This window comes from Lepidochelys kempii, chromosome 10 (genome assembly GCF_965140285.1).
Source record: "Lepidochelys kempii isolate rLepKem1 chromosome 10, rLepKem1.hap1, whole genome shotgun sequence".
Lineage (NCBI taxonomy): Eukaryota > Metazoa > Chordata > Testudines > Cheloniidae > Lepidochelys > Lepidochelys kempii.
Genome location: NC_136389.1, coordinates 17,914,943 through 17,935,612, shown reverse-complemented (window position 1 = coordinate 17,935,612; position 20,670 = coordinate 17,914,943). Strand labels below are relative to the sequence as shown.

General features: G+C 44.0%; 1 protein-coding gene across 2 annotated transcripts; it reads right to left on the bottom strand.

Annotated features, from left to right (window-relative positions):
• Positions 1-1,213: 1,213 nt before the first annotated feature.
• GDE1 (glycerophosphodiester phosphodiesterase 1) lies at positions 1,214-16,478 on the bottom strand. Of its 2 annotated transcripts, XM_073362306.1 has the most exons (6): positions 16,166-16,478; positions 11,765-11,940; positions 10,830-10,935; positions 9,942-10,034; positions 7,454-7,665; positions 1,214-6,848 (listed from the first exon to the last, which is right to left on the bottom strand). In XM_073362306.1, exons 1-6 carry the CDS (start codon positions 16,397-16,399, stop codon positions 6,701-6,703), a joined length of 969 nt encoding a protein of 322 aa, XP_073218407.1. In that variant the 5' UTR covers positions 16,400-16,478; the 3' UTR covers positions 1,214-6,700. The 2 variants fall into 2 exon arrangements, with proteins under 2 accessions (XP_073218407.1, XP_073218408.1); XM_073362307.1 differs by lacking the exon at positions 9,942-10,034.
• Positions 16,479-20,670: the final 4,192 nt, after the last annotated feature.

Here is a 20,670-nt window from a genome sequence, read left to right as displayed (position 1 = left end):
AGTGTGCTTGAGGCTTCAGGAAAAAATCCAGACCTGCCTCAAGGAGCTTACAATCTAAGCTAGCGCTGGAGAGATGCAACAGCTGAAGGTGTAGGAAGAGGACAGGCTTTACACAATGAAAGACTGAAGTACTGTGTTGCTAGTGTACACCTCGTGCTGGGGCCTGATGCATACATATTTAAGTCTAGGCTTTGTTTTGCAGTGGCAAAGTCTACAACTGTTTATTTGCAAAATGCATTCAGCCCCAACTTAAGTGAACATTCCAGAAAAGAGTTTTCTAGAACACATTGCAATTCTCATATCTGCTCCACCCCAACGGCCTAAGATGTTTTTTATAATTAAAATAAAACTGAAAGATAAAAATCCTGAGCCAAGGTCCGCAGCTAGTTCTAAAGTGAGGAGTAACATGTCTCCTTCCAGAACCAAGTACACAAAAACAGCAGCTTGTGACCCAACTGCCAAATCTATTCAAGTATATGACCTTAATGCCCGCTAGGAAAGATGCTTTTTTCCCTCCACCATTAACATTACAAAATTGAGTAGGCTTGCCCCATTTAAGATAACTTCACAGTAGCAAACCTACGTGTGCTTTACTTGATCAAAGTTTAAGAAGCTTTAAGGGAAAATATTTTCATTCCACTGTACATCTTGCTCATATGGGCACCGGTCCACTTACGAAAGATGCTCAACTCCACTCTGCCAGGGTACTGCTGTGTTAAAAGACTGTCATACAAATTATGTGCTGTCATTAACTTCTTACCTGAGGTATAGCTTCTGTAAGAATCAACATCTTGTCCACTACAGTAATGGTATAGTGCCACAGGCAGTGTTTTAAAGTATTTCTTCAGGAGGAAAGCATCAGACAACCTTAAGTTGAGCAAGCTATATTTGGAAGATCATTGTTTATAATGGCAGAAGAAAAGAATACTAGTCTTTTTCCACTTAATGGCATTCAGCTCCATGACTTTTAATTAGAAGGTAGTGTAAGGACAGCTACCAGACAAAATAGCTCATACCAACTCACCTTACAATAAGATTAGTACAGATTCTTTAGTCTCAGTCTAGGAGTAGTTAATGAGGAGGCAAGTGTTACAGCAGAATCTATGTAGAAGTAGCTACATCTTAGTAACTTGGATCGGGGAAAGGAAGCTTTCTGCTTAACATTAGTTAAGTTTTCTACAGACCTCTGAATGAAGGACACAAGAGAACAAACTGTCACTTGAAGAGAATATTTTATTAAAAGTGGATTCAGCACATACGTGTCTATACTGTTACCAATCATGCTACTCTTCGGGAGATGTCTTACAAGTTCAGCCTTTGATTCACTGTGCAATGGCTGGCTTGAACCAAGGATTAGGTTGAAGACAGGCTGGTAAGGCTGAGAAAGAGTAACTCTTGAAAATAAGCAACCTTTGTCAGTTCATAGAAGTTCCTCAGCAGGGACTTGTTTTACAGCTATTGTCCTACCACAGATGCAGTACACAATTAGTCACTGCTGCTGTAATATGCACATGAGCACCTATCCTTTCTTTAATCAACTTTTAGTTCCTATATTACATGCAGCTTTCATCTGAGTCAAGTGGTACTATATAGAACTGTATACACAATTAGTTATTGGGCACAAAACACTGACTTTACCTAATCTATTGAGGTAGACTTTAATCCCTGATTGATCATATGAGATATGCTATAGCCTATGAAGAAAGTGATTTCACCCAACAGTGACATGTAGCATATGAGTATCAGGCATCATTTAAATACAAAATAGAGTGAATTGGAAAGTTGATCCTCTCAGTCTGTTATCCTAGCTTTGAGAGGGCATGCTACTCAATTCCCACCACCTGAGTCTCAAGAAAGTGACTCGCCACTTGTGCAGTGCTGTATGTGTGCTGACAGGGGAAGGTGGAGTTCTAATGCAAGAGGCTAGCATGCATGCTCAAGTATGCGATCACCTTTTTAATCTGAAAGTAGATAGTTACACATCTATTGGTTAAAAGTTAGCCCATTCGGCTACATCTCAGTGGTCACCCACAACAGCAGGTAAACAACTGCTTTTAAGTCTGGTTTTAAGTCTCTCTACTTTTAAATGACATGGAAGTGACATTTTGTCCTGGAGGTAAGGCATAAAATTGATACTTGGGCACCCTTTATTTTACAATAGTTCTATCCCCTCCCCACACATGCATCCTTGCAGGGCTGTGCCATTCATGAATTCTCTCCTTGAGCTACAGGTTCCACCCAGGGTGCAGCTACGCCAGTTTGATCATTTAGTGGTACTCATAAGAACAACATTAAGAAAAGGTATCAAACCTACTCTCATGGATGCTACTCATAATACATGATGCATACCTGCCACACTATAAACTAGCCCTGAACTGTCTGACTTGTTTATTGCAAGTCTAAACCACTCTGATTTTTACAGAAGTGTGAACCCAGATAAGTAGGAAGAAGCCCAGGGAAACAGCAGCAAGGGCTAAGACAACACACGCCCTGGCTGCATGTTATAGAGTCCCTAGGCTGGAACCCAGTGTCGAGCGCGGGCTTGGGTTCCCCTACCAGCCACAGGGCATTGGAGATGTCAGCTGGTCCAGAAGGACTGCGATTTCCCCAGAATGGGAGGAACTCAGAGAGCTGGCTGAAGAGCCAAGCCTTGAACCAGAAGCTGCCACTCCGAGAGCAAGAGAGGCTACAGACTGAGAGACGACAGGTAGAAAGAGCACTGAGGATGGCACAGCACCTGACAGAACTAATCCCCAGGACGGCCACGAGCGGTGAAGGAACCCAGTCACAAGTGGCCAGGCAAAGAGTCACCCCGATACAAGGCCCTGTGTGAAAGACTGTGCAACAATTGACCCAGATACAAGGGGAGGTTGAGAGACCTGAGCGGACTGTAAAGGAATGCATAAGGTGTTCACACCCATACAAGCACGCGTGGAGAGCCATAACAGAAAGAGGGGACAATGGAGCCACAGTACGCAGAAGCCTTTTTTGCAGAGAGCACTTGTAACCTCCCAGACTGGACTCTAGAGTCGGTACCCCTGCAGAAGAGGACTGACAAAAAGCAGGGACAGATCCAGCTGATGCAAGTGCTGGAGAACCAAGAGAGGCAGTGGGAGGCACATGGGTACCTGCAAGACTATTTGACACGGCTGGCTGAACAGCACCTGTATTTATTTAAGGTCCCGTGGGAAGAAATTAGTAGAGGCTGCAGGGAATGAGATTGGAAGGGAGGTGCCAGGGCAAGGAGGCCAGAGGCTAGCCAAAGCAGTCTTATGCCTACATATGCCTAAAAAAGGAAATGCCCCTACTTCTACAGGGACAAGAAGCCTCACCCAGAAGGCAGGAAAACAAAGCCCTAAAGAGTCCTACCTGTGGGGATAGGAAAAGGAGGGGCATGTTTTGCTTGGCTACACAAGGTACTTCTGGGGGGATTCTGTGCCCCTGTGGGGGCGCACAATTCATATGGCCTGCATTTTTCTGTGCCCCCTGTGCAGAAAAATGCAAAAAAAAAAAATCTGCTGGGGAACACATGCCTCTTCCCCAGTAGCGCATCTGTTCCAGCGTGCCTGGCGCAGCCTTGGGGGGAGGGGGGAAGAGGAGGCTAGGCATGCGTGATCACCATGGCGGGTGGGAGGGAGGGAGGCTGGGCATGTGTGTGTGCGCCACTGAGAGAGACTGTCCCTCTCCCTTGCTACTGCAGCTCACTGGCATGGAAGGGTAGGGCTTTTTATTCTGCAGGAGGTAGGCTGGGGCACAAACGTAGCAGCCCTGCCTCAGTGAATTGATTCATTCTCTGAGGCCCTAGCAGCCTGACTGTGTAGTTAGTAACACTGTTAAAGTTGCTGTTGATGGTTAATTGATCTCATTCTCTGAGGCAGAAATGTAGCAGCCTGACAATGTTAATGTCGCTATTATTAGTTAACTGTTCCCGTTCTCAGTCAATTCCCCCAGGAGCATAAAACCTGTGAAAGTTTTAAGGCCCCTACATTGCCAGAGTGATATAAAGGAGCCTTATTATAAATGACAGTAAGGGAATCTGCAGCGAGGAAGATCTATGTGCTCACTTTTTTCCTGTGCCAAAGTGGCACAGTGGGGTTAGGTTACAGCTCAGGATTTATGATACTTACCCATTTAAAAAAAAAGAAAAGAAAAGAAAGAAGAAAAAAAAAAGACTGAGGGCAAATAAAACATTTACCAAACAGTCAATAAAATGTCAGGACAATCAGAACCAAGCCCCTTCCCAAAGTACCCAGCCAGGTCCAGAACGATGATTAGCAAAACTGTATGATTTTCATGTGTGAAAGTCTGAGCAATTTAAAATGACATTCTACTTTTCTTTCCTTCTTTTTTTTCCTGTTTGGTGTTCTGCAATGTAATTTAAATGAAAATCTAGGTTTATAACTGGAATGCAGGGTATTAGTTACCGAGTGTTTGTAACTTAACTTTCATGTGTTTAGGAAATGCTGAATAATAGTATTGTGATTTTTCTGTATTGTAGTTGAAATAAAATCACCAAAACAATTGAAACTGGTGTGATTTTATTGCATTATTTTGACAAATTATGCAGAATTTTTTGCTGCAGAATTTTGAATATTTTAGCGCAGAATCCCCCCAGGAGTAAGAAGGGATGCCCACATATGAGCTATGAGGTGAAGACTAGCCCAGGAGAAGGGGCTGGACAAAAGAAGGCCAATTGGAAGACTACTGCTAACACAACTCAAAGAGTTTGCTTTGGGTGTTGTAAGCTTGGCCATATAAGGGGGCACTGCCCTCTTAAGAAAGGGCGGAATAGCAAAGGGGTATTTCATAGACTCCAGTGAAATAGATAATAAAGAGGGGGTGTCCAGGGACCAAAGCATGCCAGAGACTGTCAGAATAGAGACAGCAGCAATCACTATGGAGCCGGCAGGTGGTCATCCCACACACCCAAGAAGAGGTAGTAAGGAGGTTAACAGATGACTGGGGTGGAGAGGGCCCACACACATAGGAACGAACACTGAAGCAGAGCAAATTATGGTGGGAACTCAAAGCCTGAGGGAGCCCGTGGGGGCAAGTGAAGGAGCTATAGGGGAAGCTAGCAGTAGCAGAGCAAGCCCTGTGAATAGCTGAAGAAGATCTGGAGTTCCAAAAGGAAAAGTTTAGGATTGCCCCGGACAACCAGCATAGTTTGTGTCTCCTGGTGGAGGAGACTGAACAAGAGAGGGATGACCTGCGGACACAGCTCAGGGAAATGCAGGGCAGGAGGCCACCACAGCCCTGTGGGTTGTAGGCCGGAGGAACAGAGTATGTGATGGGATGTCCACCCCACACAGGACTGGAAGGGGTGAAGATGACCAGGCAGGCCAATTGACTCCCCAGGCTTCATCTGCAGGAGGAGCTAGGGAGCAGGGGTTCATTAAACCAGGCCCAGCTGGGCAGGAACAGGCGGGGCCTCTATAAAGTCCAGGAGCTGAGAGTAGAAGGGGCTACAGGGAGGTAGTCTGCAGTATTCCTGTGAGGAGGAAGGTTGTAGGAAGAAGCCCAGGAAAACAGCAACAAGGGCTAGCACAGTACAGGCCTTGGCTGCATGTTATAGGGTCCCTGGGCTGGAACCCAGTGTAGAGGGCGGGCCTGGGTTCCCCTACCAGCCACTGGGTAGTGACACAGAGCACTGGAGACATCAGACAGACAGCTGGTCTAGAAGGACTGTGATTTCCCTGGAAAGGGAGGAACTGAGTGACCTGGCCGGAGAGCCAAGCCACAAACCAGAAGATGCTGCAGGCTGAGAGAAGATGGGTAGAGCGAGTGCTGAGGAGGGTACAGCACCTGGCAGAGCTACTCCCCATAGTGGCCAGGAGGCTGTGCCATGAGTGGTGTGGGAACCCCGTCACAAAGCCCTTCTATCCCTTTATCTGTGTAAACAATTTAGCAGCAGCAACAAAACAAAAGAAGTGTTTCAGCTACTGCTTAGCCTATGGCTAACAGCAGCTCCACAGCCTCTGTTTAGGAATAATGATTCAGATATAGCATCATCAGGAGGAAGAACCTTTCTAACCTCCCTCACCCCTTTTTAAGGTCAAGTTTAAGACTGAAGTAAAAGGAGATACTCAAGTTTACCCACAAGGTTTTAGTGCAGTATTTGCCCAGAAGAGAGACACCTATAGTCTCTCCATACTGTAAGAGTACAGAATATCCATCCTTTCCAGCCTGTTAGAGAGTGAAAATACTTCACTTCTACATTAACTGACCATATTGTATTCAAAGTTATGGTATGGGAATACACCTACCATCTGCTCTTAAGATTGCGGTAGAGGTACCCCCCACTATTATTTATTTGAGGAGCAGATTGTTTAATTTACAATTTAAAATTAGGCCTTCAAAAGCTGCTGGCGACTTAAAATCAAGGGTTACATCAAGTAAAGAAACAGTTTGATTAGATGACTTATAAGCCACCTGCCTGTACTACTGGTTACCAAATCATTTGATCAAAACTGATAGAGGCACGCAACATTTCTCCCCAGCACTAATGCTGATTGTGACTCAGCCTCTGTCTAGTAGTGTGACAGAAGGGTTTGCTGTGATTAAAGATCCAATCATACAGTACAAGCAAAAAACCCAACCTATGTAAGCAGCTTCATCTGCATTTTTGGAGCCCTCTGGTGCTGAACTCTGATCTGCCTGAACCAGGATGGCATATTTAAGAGTCCCATACAGCATAAGTCTAATAGTGAGGATCACAGTCCTCTACCAAGCTGTCTGTGATGTAGCTGGTCTCAAGGATGGTCTCATAGTACATTTTTTCTGTAAATGTGTTCACTGTCCAGCCAACCACTTGAACGCCTCGTGAAGACCACTGCCTCACATACTCTCTGTAAAGAACAAAGATGCTGTTAGGAGAACACCAAGACTACCATGAACACAGGCTAAAACAAATAGCTTTCCTATACAATATACATTCTCCACAGCAGGGGTAGTCAATTATTTTTTTTGTAAAGGTCCACATTTCTAGGTTCAAGTATAGTCAAGGTCCAGATGCCAGAAAAAAACAGTAATAATGATAATAAGTACTTAAGACTTCTTTGTCTGTTCAAAAACATCTGGAGGTCTGGATTTGGCCTACGGTCTGCCTATTGACTACCTGCTCTGCAGTGACCACATTCCACCTTTCTACAATATCTCTTTACAAACAGGCAACAGCAACAAATTTCCCTCTTTTAACTTAAGGTGTAGCACTGGGGGTAAAAATATGAATGGGGAGGACAAAGATTATAAATATGAAAAAATAAATTGCATATATTATTGAAGAGGAGACCTGTTTAAAACAGCACACAGTACGCTCACTAGAGATTCTGGTGTTCGTGTACATGAGACTCTTCTAAATCATGGTCTCACTTTACCTCTTCCTCCCTATTTTATTACACGATTACCTCTGGATACGTTAGCTCCTCCTGAAAATGTATGTTTCGGCACTTACTGTGAAATGTAATTTTTCTGCATGAGGAAAGCTGAAACCCCACACAGGTACCACAAGAAGTTGTGCAAGCTCCAGTCCAGAATGATGTCCATCATCATATATCCATAATGCTTCCAAAAGCAATCAAAACGAGGCTTCCCATCTCCAAAATGACTAAGGCTCCAGGGCCTGTGTGTTAACGCTGTAACAACATTCCTATCAGATTGCCTCATCTGGAAGACCAAGGTGAGAAAGTTGTACTTAGCAGATGATGCCAAATTGCCAGGGCTACACTCTAGATTAGATGGATGGATTTGAATTATTACCTGATTTGCAAACAGGAACATTTGAAGATGAAGGGATGAGAGGCACTAGTTTGTGAATTTGCACTTCTAGCAGAGTTCTTTTTCCTCCAAGATGTTGTTTAACCTGGTTTTGAAACTATTTATTGTAACTGCTTGTATTGTTTCCCTTGGTAATCCCTTTATTGAACAAGTGACACTTATGTTAAGGCTTGAATCCTACATTGCTTGTGCACACAAGACTCCCATTTAAGTCAATGGGAGTTATCTGTGTGCAAAGAAGGTAAGGTAGGGTCCTTAGTCTCAAACTTTGACTTGCTAGAAGTTAATGGTTGACATGCAGATACTGACAAGTGTACAACTTTAGTCTCTGTATAAATACAGCTTAGCATGCTGTTTAGGAGGCTACACAGTTTAGTTGGGGATTGGTCCTGCTTTGAGCACGGGGCTGGACTAGATGACCTCCTGAGGTCCCTTCCAACCCTGATATTCTGTGATTCATCTAGACCAGTTTGTAAATTCTCTAAAGGTTGTTTGACCCAGTGTGTTCTCACTGACTAAGCTGTGTTTAAATTAAACAGACTGAACTGTATTGAAAATCACTTCAGCAAATGCCAATTTAACACTACCAAATACAGAGTTTCAAAGAGCAGTTTCTGAAACTTAGTGTCTTCAATTTTTCTAATAACTAGGATCTACAGATTGCCACATAATTATAACTGGTCTGTGTTCTATCATTTATTTATTTTATTATACACACAGATGAAATGCAAAGCCTTAATAAAGAATTTTATCTTAATATCCCAAATCATTAATGGAAAGCGGTTTAATAGTTCAAATTTGCCAGTGCATTTATATTAATGCAGTTTCCCCTACACTTACTAAAGAGCCTGTTTCAGGTAATACCTTGTGATGTCATCAGCTGTTACAGAGCAATCCTCTAACCCTAAACCGAGGCCTCACAAGTAAACAGAGGAAACTGAATTTCAGCTATTTAACTTGAGGCTCTTGACTGCTATTAAGTAGCATAAGCCCAACACTGATGTTGTTTTATAAGACCCAAGAAAAGTGTTTTCATGCTATTTAAATGTTTAGATCTGGACGTTTCCTTGCACGGCTTACATCCCAAACATTGCAACATCCTGCTAGTGCAGGAGGTAGAGTGTGAACAAATCTATCTTCACTAGCCAAGCTTAGTGAAGCATGCAAAATAACAAACAGCATAAATGGAAAATGAGGAGTTAGAATTAACTATTTTTTAACTTTAATAAGGTATTAATACAAATAGAAAGTTACTAAAAATCTTAATTAAAAAACAAACACACACAAAAAACTGACCCTCATACTTCACACAGGTCCCCATTGTTACCAATCTCTTAGCCAGGAACTTATGCATCAGTGCAGGCATGTTTAATTTCAGCTCCACCCCATCCTGTTGCAGAGCAAGCAGTAAAATGAAATTAACAATACACAAAGCAGTACTAGTATCTTGCTTCAAGTGTGTTGTTAATTTCACTTTACCACTGAGCTTGAAGCAGAAGAATGGATGGAAGGACAGTAAAGCAACAAGGGATTGGGAAGGGGAAGTAGCTGAGACAACGAGATAGCAAAGGAAGAAGCAAGGAAAGTAGGAAAATATGGAACAAAAGGGAAAGACTCAAAGGAGGAGGACAAAAATAGAGAAAAATTCAGGAATGCCTATGATTCTGTAAGGTAAGAAGGGAGGGGAAATAGCTGAGCAAGGGAACCATGCACACGGAGGAAGGGAATGACAAATAATGGGAATTAGGAGACAATTTATTTGAATATATACTAAACTTCTATAATAATCTGACACCGGTGTAATCTGTTAATAGATACCTTGGCACCTCAGTGTCAATATCACTTAGTGTCAATTTTAAGCTAATGAACCTTTACCAGTGTAATTCTTAGGGGAGGGGGAGTTATTCAAGATTTATCTAATCAGTATGGAAGGGTCTGACAAGGTGGCAATGGTGAGTGGGGGTATATGAGGATTGAGAATCGAATACCCCAGTCCTCCCCTCATTCCAACACCGACTTTTAAGTGTGTTCTTAATTACTTAAGAATGATCCCCATGTACTCTGGAGTTGCACTTCTCCACAACAGCATACTCATCGTATTACAGTGATTGTGACGTGGTGTACATAAAACTAAAAAAACAAAATAAACCTTTAGGAAGTTTTACCTTATAGACTATCTCTGGTATGAAAGAGCAGACAATGCTACTGTTGTACAAACGAGGATATTCCAGATAGAGGAGTTTTAGGGCATCAACTGCCTATCAATGAAAGATAAATACATAGAAGGAACATTGTAGTTTAAAGAGTTCATTAGGATACAGAAAGACCGCACTAAAGTGCGTTGTTGTTTTTCCTGGGGGGTTGGAATTAGAAAGGGGAAGGAGGAAAGCAGCATTTAAGTTTGTCTACAGCTCAAGGTCCATAGACATTGTTTGTTATGCAACATTCATAGACTGCAGCATAAAAGGATGTACAGTATTTATCATACTGTGCATGCCTCAGGCAGAATGCTTTCAATAGCCAGGAAGTGTGCTAAGAGATACACACCCCTGACAAGGTCTATTGCTATAAAACATTTGCAGCATTAACTGTGGTTTGGTTTTGAAAGAAAACTTTTTTTCTATATATCATGTCAGAGAAAAACTATACAGTTTATGAACAAGCCAACCATTACCTACCAAAAGTACCCCATGTCATGATGCTAACTACTACAGACAAGCAGGATAGCCCATCGTGATTTCTCTTCTTCCACACAACTAGGTGGCAGGGAGGACACAGTTATTCATTCACTTAGATTCAGTGCATGCTTGTGACATTACCAGAGCCCAACATACCAGTGAGCCATGTTCTAATTACGCTTGTCAGCGTCCTTGTTCAATGGAATGGAAAGAATAAAGCATGAAAAAGTTGTCTCAGTTTTATAAAACCAAACTTAACTTTCTGCAAAAACAGGCCCAAGACCTCTTTCACTGAAGTTAAAGGGAGTAGTGCCATGGACTTCAATGGGAGCAATCCAATGAAATGGTGAGTGAAGCATTCTTAGCAAAAAATACCTGATTTGCATGGCCTTTGACATCGAAGTAGATAATGAGGTTATAATGCATACATTCCATAACGGCTTCTTTCAAAGTTGGTACTTTTTCACCACGGAAATCTCTCCTACAGAAAGGTATGAAAAGTTCAGTGGAACGCACCCAATCCAGGAGAACTCCAAGAACAAAGAGGAAGGAAAGATTCCATTTGAACTGTGCCGAGGTGTAGAGTATATTAAATTAAAAACACCAAATGTATAAACTAATGGAGATCCCTCAAAAAAAAAAATCATTCACAGTAACATTTTAGGAGACTTCTTCTTGTACATATTCCAGCAAGTGTATATATTTCTTTGCCTACATTTTGCAAGAATGGAAATAATTAGCACCTTATGTCAAGATCAAAGGTCTTATCTGAGACGTTCTTAGAACTCCAAGTAATTCCTTTCCAACAGTTTAACCCTTATGTTTTAGAAAAAATGAGTCATCCCACCATTCATACAAAGATACAAATGATCATTTAAATAAACAAATCTAATCAAGAGATGTGTCAATAAAATTTACTTTAGAAATAGCTACCCCAGTAAGCTTTGAAAAGTAGCAATAGTCCCAATATATCAAGTGTTTTTCAGACCAAACCCTGTCCTAAAAAGCGTTTGGTCAAGATTAATTTGAGATTAACACTGCTTATGCATTAGATGTTGGAGAATCTCATCCTTAAAATCAAAATCATTCAGTTCTGCTTCATGGTTCCCACTCCAAGAAGGGGCAAGGAGACAGATTCTGATCTGCTTCCAACATGGGTAGGAGGCACAACGTGTGTGTTAGAAAGTTTCAAGGGGTTTTTAGTCACAGATGGGTCAAAGTCAAATTTTATTTATGATGGTTGTTTTGGTACTGTAGAAACATTTTCAGAAACAAGTAGAAGTACTAGTAGACTGTTGCTGATCATTTACCATAGTCTATGTTTTGCAGATGGATTAAGCTTCCTAATTTCTTCAAACGTAAAGTCACGTAAATTCCCAGACCCATCAGTTGTTCTTTCTACTGTATCATCATGCATTAGAATGGGAATGCCATCTGCAGTGAATTCAAGGTCTAGCTCCACGCCTGTGGCTCCATTCTTAGCTGCCTTTAAAACAAAAAAGAAAGACAAAAACTATTTAAATATAAAGGTGGGTGCTACAATGCTTACTTTGTATTCTAATACAGATGCCAGGCTACTATATTCTCTAAGATTTGTCAGCCCACAAAACACAGTGGGCTTTAGCTAAATTCTTATGAGGCCTGTATTTATAGATCTAATATGAAGATATGTCCTATACTCCAAATGGTAAATTGCTGAGCAAAATACACATGAAGGGAAGGAACTCAACCCTATCTCTACCCCACAGCCAGCTGGTGATGTCCTGGTTACCCATGGCCTAGCCACAGTAAATAAATTAGATGGATTTATCCTATCAGGATAAATTAGTCAGGGCAATGGATCTTAATTGGGAAGCAGTCCAGGCTTGTGGGAATTTGGCTGAGTTAAGGTGGAAACCAATTATCTTGGGCCAAGTAACCAAGATATGTAATAGAAGAGAATTTGGCAACTTACTTTTCTACCACGCATAGCAGGCATGACATGGGGCAACTGTTATTAACAGCAGAGGAAAAGGATCCCTCACTGTGGCTTTTTTTCTCCCCTGAAAAAAATTCCTAGTCTATCAAATACCAGGTATTTTAAATATAGACTTCATACCATATTTCTTTCTCTGATGATAGATTGAATTAATCCCTTCATCCAATACAGTATTTGAGATCTTAAACATTTCTATTGTAAAATTAAAATGGAAGAGATTCCCATTCTCCCTTTTTGGGCGGGGGGGGGGGGGGGGACCCAGCAACTTTGTGAACAAGCTTTATATCATCTGGTAATTTTTACTTGAATTTGAAATAAATTACATAATCTCAGTTTCAAGATAGTGGTGGCAGGGACATTCTGATTGACATGAAAACAAAGACAAATTTAATCAAATCCCACTTGATTTTATGAAAACAAGAGAATAAAAGTGAGAGTAACTTCAGATAATCATATCTGCAAAAAAATTATTTTAATTTATTTGAGACAAGATCAAAACTAGAAAATCGGAACACTGTTTTCAAGATGGACTACTAGATTACAAGTTTTAGCTGCCTGTGGGTAAGTGATTGGAATTTGTACCCTTCTCCACAATACTGGGAGATAGTGGGATCAGTTTCTATTGTACACTTGCAAGTTCATAAAATCAGAGAGCTACCTGGATCTTAATGTTAACTGTACACATACAACTTTTATACAACAGTCATCAAGGAGACGAGGCAAGATTATGATTAAGTAGGAAGGTGGTCCACACAATGAAAAGTTGAATACCCTTGATCTAGAATGATCCTGTTTTATCTTCTTGTTTTATAGTACTTGCCCAATCTTAGGACAGGCCTTACAGAATTAGAGAATGACTAGCCCAAGACATCCTAAAACTGAATTTTTACAATACAGAGGGTGGAAAGCATGCATAGTTTTTGCTCTTGACTAGTCCATCTTCCCTTCTTTTGCTCATCCCTTTTCTTCCCCATTCCCAGAAAGATATGCCTTTTGTACAGATCTCCTGTTTTCAGCACTTAAATGGTGCTGGGCTTATATTTACAGGATATGGTAGCTCAGTCACAGAGATGTTTTGAGATATTTAGCAAGAAGAGTTTGACTACTGACATTTCCAGAATTTTCTTCCCTTTATCTCCTTGGGGAGAAGTGTAGCCTGAGTAGCTGAACAACACTGACGTTAGAATAGTAAACAGCATCTACCCTGTAATTTCCAAATTCATTCTGTTGTGTACCAAGTTTGCTCTGGAGTGTCTTGGGCAACAGTTGGTTACTATATTTACACAATGATTCACAAGTATGTACATAATAATTCCCCTGTTGTTTCTGTTTGGTTTTAGCTGCTCTACTTAATCACTATGGTTTGTTGATTAGTTTGCACTACTCACTCCCATTTGCTTGTAGTCTTTTATTTGTTTATAACACCTTTAATTGCAATCTTTTGCTTGATTTCAGGCAACAATTTGTTTATGATTTTTAAAAATGGAAAAACAGTAAGTGTTGACATTTTGATTGTTGTGGAATTTTACTGCTATGATTTGATTTCTGGTGATATGTACTCCCTGCAGATATTCCTATAAATAAATTTTGCTATTAAAATTTTAAAACAAAAATATAGTCAGTCATACAGTGTAAGGCTAGAAGGGACCACTAGATCATCTAGTCTGACCACCATATCACAGGCCACCAACAGCACCCACATACTAAATCCAGCAATGGAAATGAGACCAAGTAAATGAGACCCACAGGAGATTGAACTATTCTCTGCCACAGGCTGAGGACAGGAGGGACTGAGATGCATCAGTGCTTGAGGCCACTGCAGTGGCACAGAAATGATTAAATGAGGTACACCCAGATAATCTCAGCAAGTGACCCACATGTTGCAGACGAAAGTAAAAACACCTCAAGGTCGCTGCAGATTTGACCTGGTGGAAAATTCCTTCCTAATCCACATATGTGAATCAGTTAGACCTGAGGCACCTGAGCAAGAACCAGCCAGCTACACATCTGAAAGAGACAGAATACTCAGTGCCAGGTCAGAGCCCTGGCCCACCCTGCCCAGTGTCCAATCTCCAGCTGTGTCCATCCCTGATGCTTCAGAAGGAGGAGATAAACCTCCCAGAATACACTGGGAGGGAAAAATCCCATCCTAGCCACTGGGGCGTTGCTGGCTGAAACCCCAAAGCATGAGTTTTAGGAACATCAGCTGTGCCCGCCACCATCACTTTCCTCCCTTTCATAATTTGACAAGTGAAGGTATTCTTTATCGAAGACATTAATACATTTTATAAAATTACCATTTAAGTTGTTGGCATCTCTTTGTTAGAATTATTTGGAATTGGATGTGAAAAAACAAAATTGGATTATTCTGTTCGCTACTATGCCAAACTGATTTAAAAGCAAAAAAGTAATATACAGTTTTTACCACACACCTATTTCTGCTGCTCATAGCTTTCTCAAAGAACAGCCAAGTGAAACCAGACCACTCTTTCAGTTTCTATTATTCAGACCTCTGAGGGAGGCAGTGAAACTGACAGGAATTTGGTCCAGTTTAAGTTTCTGCTGCCTTGAAAGCAGAGGGGGGAAGTAGAGCTATTTATTCCAAATACGACCCCAAAATTGGAGTTTGTGGAAGTAGCAGAAAGCCCGCCCCGGTACCATCCTGGCAGCAGCTGGGATGGCCCTGCATCTGTTAATGTCATATTGTCCATAATTTTCTGTCTCTCCCCGCCACTGACTATTTCAAGTTGGGAGGCACCTCCAGCTGAGAGGACCCCTAGAACAGTGTTTCCCAAAGGGTGGGTCATGACCCAGTGAGTTGCGATAAAGTTCTCGATGGGTCACAGGGACCTAGGCAAACATACACTTCTCCCAACCCAGTGAGGTGAGGGAAGAGTTTGGAGAATAAGCCCATTATGCACTCACCCCATAACGGGGGCTCCTGTCCTGCAACACTGGGCCCAGCTCCCCGCTATGGGCATTGCAACCTGGTACATGGAGTGGCAATGCCACTTCTGCTTGGCTGACTACCCTGTCAAATACAAGGGGCACTAGGCCACAATGCCACTCACCCAAATTTGGTCCACCTGCTCCTCCTGAGTGGCGCTATGACCCCATGTGCCAAGTCGCCACGCCGGGGAGCAGGGCCCAGCCCCATGGGACAGGAACTGCCACCACTTCACTCTTCAACCCCCCCACTCCCAGGGCCTCCCCTCCCCGCCAGGCTGGGATTAGGGTTGCAGTGCCAGATTAGAGGGTGTATGGACGTAAAGGTGGGTGGCAAAACGCAGCTGGTGGGTGGCTTTAGTAAAGAGTTTGGGAACCATGGCCCTGGCAGGTACTGCTATGGGAGGAAAGGGGGACAGGGAAGCCAAGGACTGAGGAAAAGTAGATGGTCCAGGGGGTGAAGAACAGTAACTCCTAGCACCCAAAGGGACACGGCTTCTGGGGGTCCTGTCCCAAGATTAAGGCAAGGGCCTCAGGGTCAGTTGGGTGGGCCAGGTGACTCCTGGAAGGGGTGGGGTCTCCCAAAGGACAGGGTCCCCACGGAGCAATACCTCTGGGGGCGGGGGAGCACTCCTGGGGGCAGGCAGAGCGAGGGGTGCAGCAGGCTCAGTAAGAAGAAGGTAGGGGTGTGCTAGCAGGGGGAGTGGCTCGAGGGGGGCATCCCAGAGGTCCCCCCGGGGGGGTGTCCCAGAGGCCCGCGGGGGGGGGGGGTGTCCCGGTGGCTGACCTGTCTGATGGCCGCCAGCGTGTTCTCGGGCGCGTCGTGCCCGCCGCCGCGGTGGGCGATGCGGGCGGCGGTGCCGCGGGGCTGCAGAATGTGCTGGGCCCGCGGCAGGGAGACGGGCTCCAGGCTGAAGAGCCGCAGCGCCAGGTAGAGGCCGCACGTGAGCAGGCAGGAGAGCACCGGGCTGCGGCTCAGCACCAGCAGCGCCCCCAGCAGCGCCGTGAAGGTGCCCAGCATAGCGGCGGGAGAGGGGATGGGGAAACCCCCCTCACGAGCCGCCGGTCCGAGCCAGGGCCGTGATCACACAATCACCCTCACTGCTACCGACCAGCCAATCAGCACCCGGCAATCGATTTCCAACCACCAATCAACCGCCAACGGATCTCCGCCGTCTGCCGGTCAACAGCAGCCATTGGCAATCGCCAGCCAATCACCATCCAGCGCTCGCCACACCTATATCCGTCAGCCAATCCTCAAACACAGTCTGACAGAATCTGGGGGAGTGACGTGGCACTGTCTGATGGTGGCTTGTGTGATCGCACCAGCACTGAGAGAGCGTGAGTCTGCTCAGACTCTCCTGGAAGTGTCTAGAGGGGGATGTTCAAAGGTGCAAAGGGGGAATCTTGCGGCCAACTCCTAATGTTCAATAAATCATAAGTCAAGCATGCCAAAAGAAAACACCAGAACAACTTAAAATCGTGATAAAAAATGCACTTTGGCTTCTTTTTGTCTTCTATTTCCTGCATCTGTAGGGGGGCACCCTGTTCATGTTTTCAAACTTTCCTCTACAATTGTGAGGGCTAAAAACTTACTTTTTATACTTAAAAGCTGAGATTATCATACAATCATTTGATTTCCGCAGGTGTAGCTTTAAGAGAAACAACAATCTTGAGAGATGGAATAATTCCTATTTGTGCCTTTGAAGAGTCATGATAAAATTCCATTTAATTAGCCATTTATGGATGTCTGGCTAGTATTCTCAGGGTTTGGCCATCAATTTAGTTTATTCTAGGAAAAATATATTGTGGTTGGTATACTTGGATTTTGTAACTTTGGCAATCCAGTGCCTATAATAATTCTGCATTTAGTAACTAGGGTGATGCAGGTGTTTTGCAGTGATGCTGCAGACACTGATACAGTTTTTCTTGGATTATGACTGACTTTGTCATGAGTTTTCATCTTCTCCTGCATCAACAGATGTTGGGAATAGCTCAGGTATTAGTTCAAGTAATGCCTGGCTCATTGAAGCCACAACGTAATCGGCCTAGAGTTGGTCACAATGCTGGCTGTATCCTGACAAAACCAGCCAGACACATATAGGACTGAAATAATTTATGATTAATTAAGTGGTTCAGAAAAGTATTTAAAATTTTTTGACACGTTCTGTGTTATTTTAAGATTTAAAAAAGCAGCCTCAGAGAGTTAAAGTAGTACTTGATGTAAGGCTCTTGCTACTAATGATAACTATTAGCCTCTATGCTTACCTCCCCCAATGTTTCTACAAACCTAAGCAGACTTAGCCTGAGCTAGTGCAGCAGCTGTGTGTTTTTCAAACCCACCTGCCTCATGCCTGATTGCTAAACACTTTAGCAGCTGGCTGTACCCAGGGCTGCAGAACAGACAGAAGTGATGACATTTTAGAGAAAGTCTGAGGGCCTGATGACTTGTGTGAAAGGGTAAAACTGGAGTGTGAATGATGTCTCTGTCTGAAGGCTGCATTGACATGTTAACACCATGTCTATCAAAATATCATCTCCTCTCAAATGCAGTATGGTGACACCCTACTTGAACTTTACTGTGATGCTGTGAAAGATGGTGATGATTTCAGGACCCTTGAAGTGTTATTAGGACCTTTGCACAGATTCCATTGAAAATCAGCCCAGGGGTGCTGGAACAATTTGCATAGTGGGGGTGCTGAGAGCCATTGACCCACACTTAAAACCTTGTATATGATGGAACTTCAAGTCAGGGGCTGCGGTGGCATGCCCCACACCCCTAGTTCCAGCACCTATGAATCTGGGTGATTCTGGGAATAACAGCATAGGAAACAAGACTCCCTACACCTGATATAAAATGGGAGTCACCTTCACATTTAAGTCAGAAGCACAGCACAGCCTCCACCCCACCCCACCCAAAACTACAGATCCTTGCATGCAATGCTCCATAGCAGTGGTGGGCAAACTTTTTGGCTTGAGGGCCACATCTGGGTATGGAAATTGTATGGTGGGCCATGAATGCTCATGAAATTGGGGGTTGGAGTGCAGGAGGGGGTGAGGGCTTTAGGTTTGGGCCAGAATGAGGAGTTCAGGGTGCAGGAGGGGGCTCTGGGCTGGAGTGCAGGTCGGGGGGATGAGGGCTCTGTTGGGGGTGCAGGCCCTGGGATGCAGGAGGGTGGGACCGAGGGGTTTGAAGGGCAGGAGAGGGATCAGGGCTGAGGCAGGGGGTTAGGGATGCAGGCTCTGGATGGCGCTTACCTCAAGCAGCTCCCAGAAACAGTGGCATGCACCCTCTCTGGCTCCTACGGGGAGGCACAGCCAGGTGGATCTGCGCAGGCACCGCCCCTGCAGCTCCCATTGGACCTGTTTGCTGGCCAACAGGAGCTGCAGGGGCGGCACTTGGGGTGGGGACAGCATGTGGATTCCCCTGGCTGCCCCACTTGTAGGAGCCAGAGCAGGGACCTGCCCCTGCTTCTGGGAGCTGCATGGAGCAAGCCCCCGACCCTGCTCCCCGGAGGGAGCTCGAGGGCCGGATTAAAACATCTGAAGGACCAGATACGTCTCCGGTACCACAGTTTGCCCACCCCTGGTCCAGAACGAGGCAAGCAGGCTAAAGCCCAATAAGACTACTATTCCCAGCATTCAGAGTAACAGCCGTGTTAGTCTGTATTCGCAAAAAGAAAAGGAGTACTTGTGGCACCTTAGAGACTAACCAATTTATTTGAGCATAAGCTTTCGTGAGCTACAGCTCACTTCCTCAGATGCATATCGTGGAAACTGCAGCAGGCTTTATATATACACAGAGAATATGAAACAATACCTCCTCCCACCCCACTGTCCTGCTGGTAATAGCTTATCTAAAGTGATCATCAGGTGGGCCATTTCCAGCACAAATCCAGGTTTTCTCACCCTCCACCCCCCCACACAAATTCACTCTCCTGCTGGTGATAGCCCATCCAAAGTGACAACTCTTTACACAATGTGCATGACAATCAAGTTGGGCTATTTCCTGCACAAATCCAGGTTTTCTCACATCCCCCCCACCCCCATACACACACAAACTCACTCTCCTGCTGGTAATAGCTCATCCAAACTGACCACTCTTCAAGTTTAAATCCAAGTTAAACCAGAACATCTGGGGGGGGGGGGGGTAGGAAAAAACAAGAGGAAACAGGCTACCTTGCATAATGACTTAGCCACTCCCAGTCTCTATTTAAGCCTAAATTAATAGTATCCAATTTGCAAATGAATTCCAATTCAGCAGTTTCTCGCTGGAGTCTGGATTTGAAGTTTTTTTGTTTTAAGATAGCGACCTTCATGTCTGTGATTGCGTGACCAGAGAGATTGAAGTGTTCTCCGACTGGTTTATGAATGTTATAATTCTTGACATCTGATTTGTGTCCATTTATTCTTTTACGTAGAGACTGTCCAGTTTGACCAATGTATATGGCAGAGGGGCATTGCTGGCACATGATGGCATAGATCACATTGGTGGATGTGCAGGTGAACGAGCCTCTGATAGTGTGGCTGATGTTATGTGATGGTGATGGTGATGGTGTGATGGTGTCCCCTGAATAGATATGTGGGCACAATTGGCAACGGGCTTTGTTGCAAGGATAAGTTCCTGGGTTAGTGGTTCTGTTGTGTGGTATGTGGTTGTTGGTGAGTATTTGCTTCAGGTTGCGGGGCTGTCTGTAGGCAAGGACTGGCCTGTCTCCCAAGATTTGTGAGAGTGTTGGGTCATCCTTTAGGATAGGTTGTAGATCCTTAATAATGCGTTGGAGGGGTTTTAGTTGGGGGCTGAAGGTGACGGCTAGTGGCGTTCTGTTATTTTCTTTGTTAGGCCTGTCCTGTAGTAGGTGACTTCTGGGAACTCTTCTGGCTCTATCAATCTGTTTCTTTACTTCTGCAGGTGGGTATTGTAGTTGTAAGAAAGCTTGACAGAGATCTTGTAGGTGTTTGTCTCTGTCTGAGGGGTTGGAGCAAATGGCGGTTGTATCGCAGAGCTTGGCTGTAGACAATAGATCGTGTGGTGTGGTCAGGGTGAAAGCTGGAGGCATGCAGGTAGGAATAGCGGTCAGTAGGTTTCCGGTATAGGGTGGTGTTTATGTGACCATGGTTTATTAGCACTGTAGTGTCCAGGAAGTGGATCTCTTGTGTGGACTGGACCAGGCTGAGGTTGGTGGTGGGATGGAAATTGTTGAAATCATGGTGGAATTCCTCAAGGGCTTCTTTTCCATGGGTCCAGATGATGAAGATGTCATCAATATAGCGCAAGTAGAGTAGGGGCTT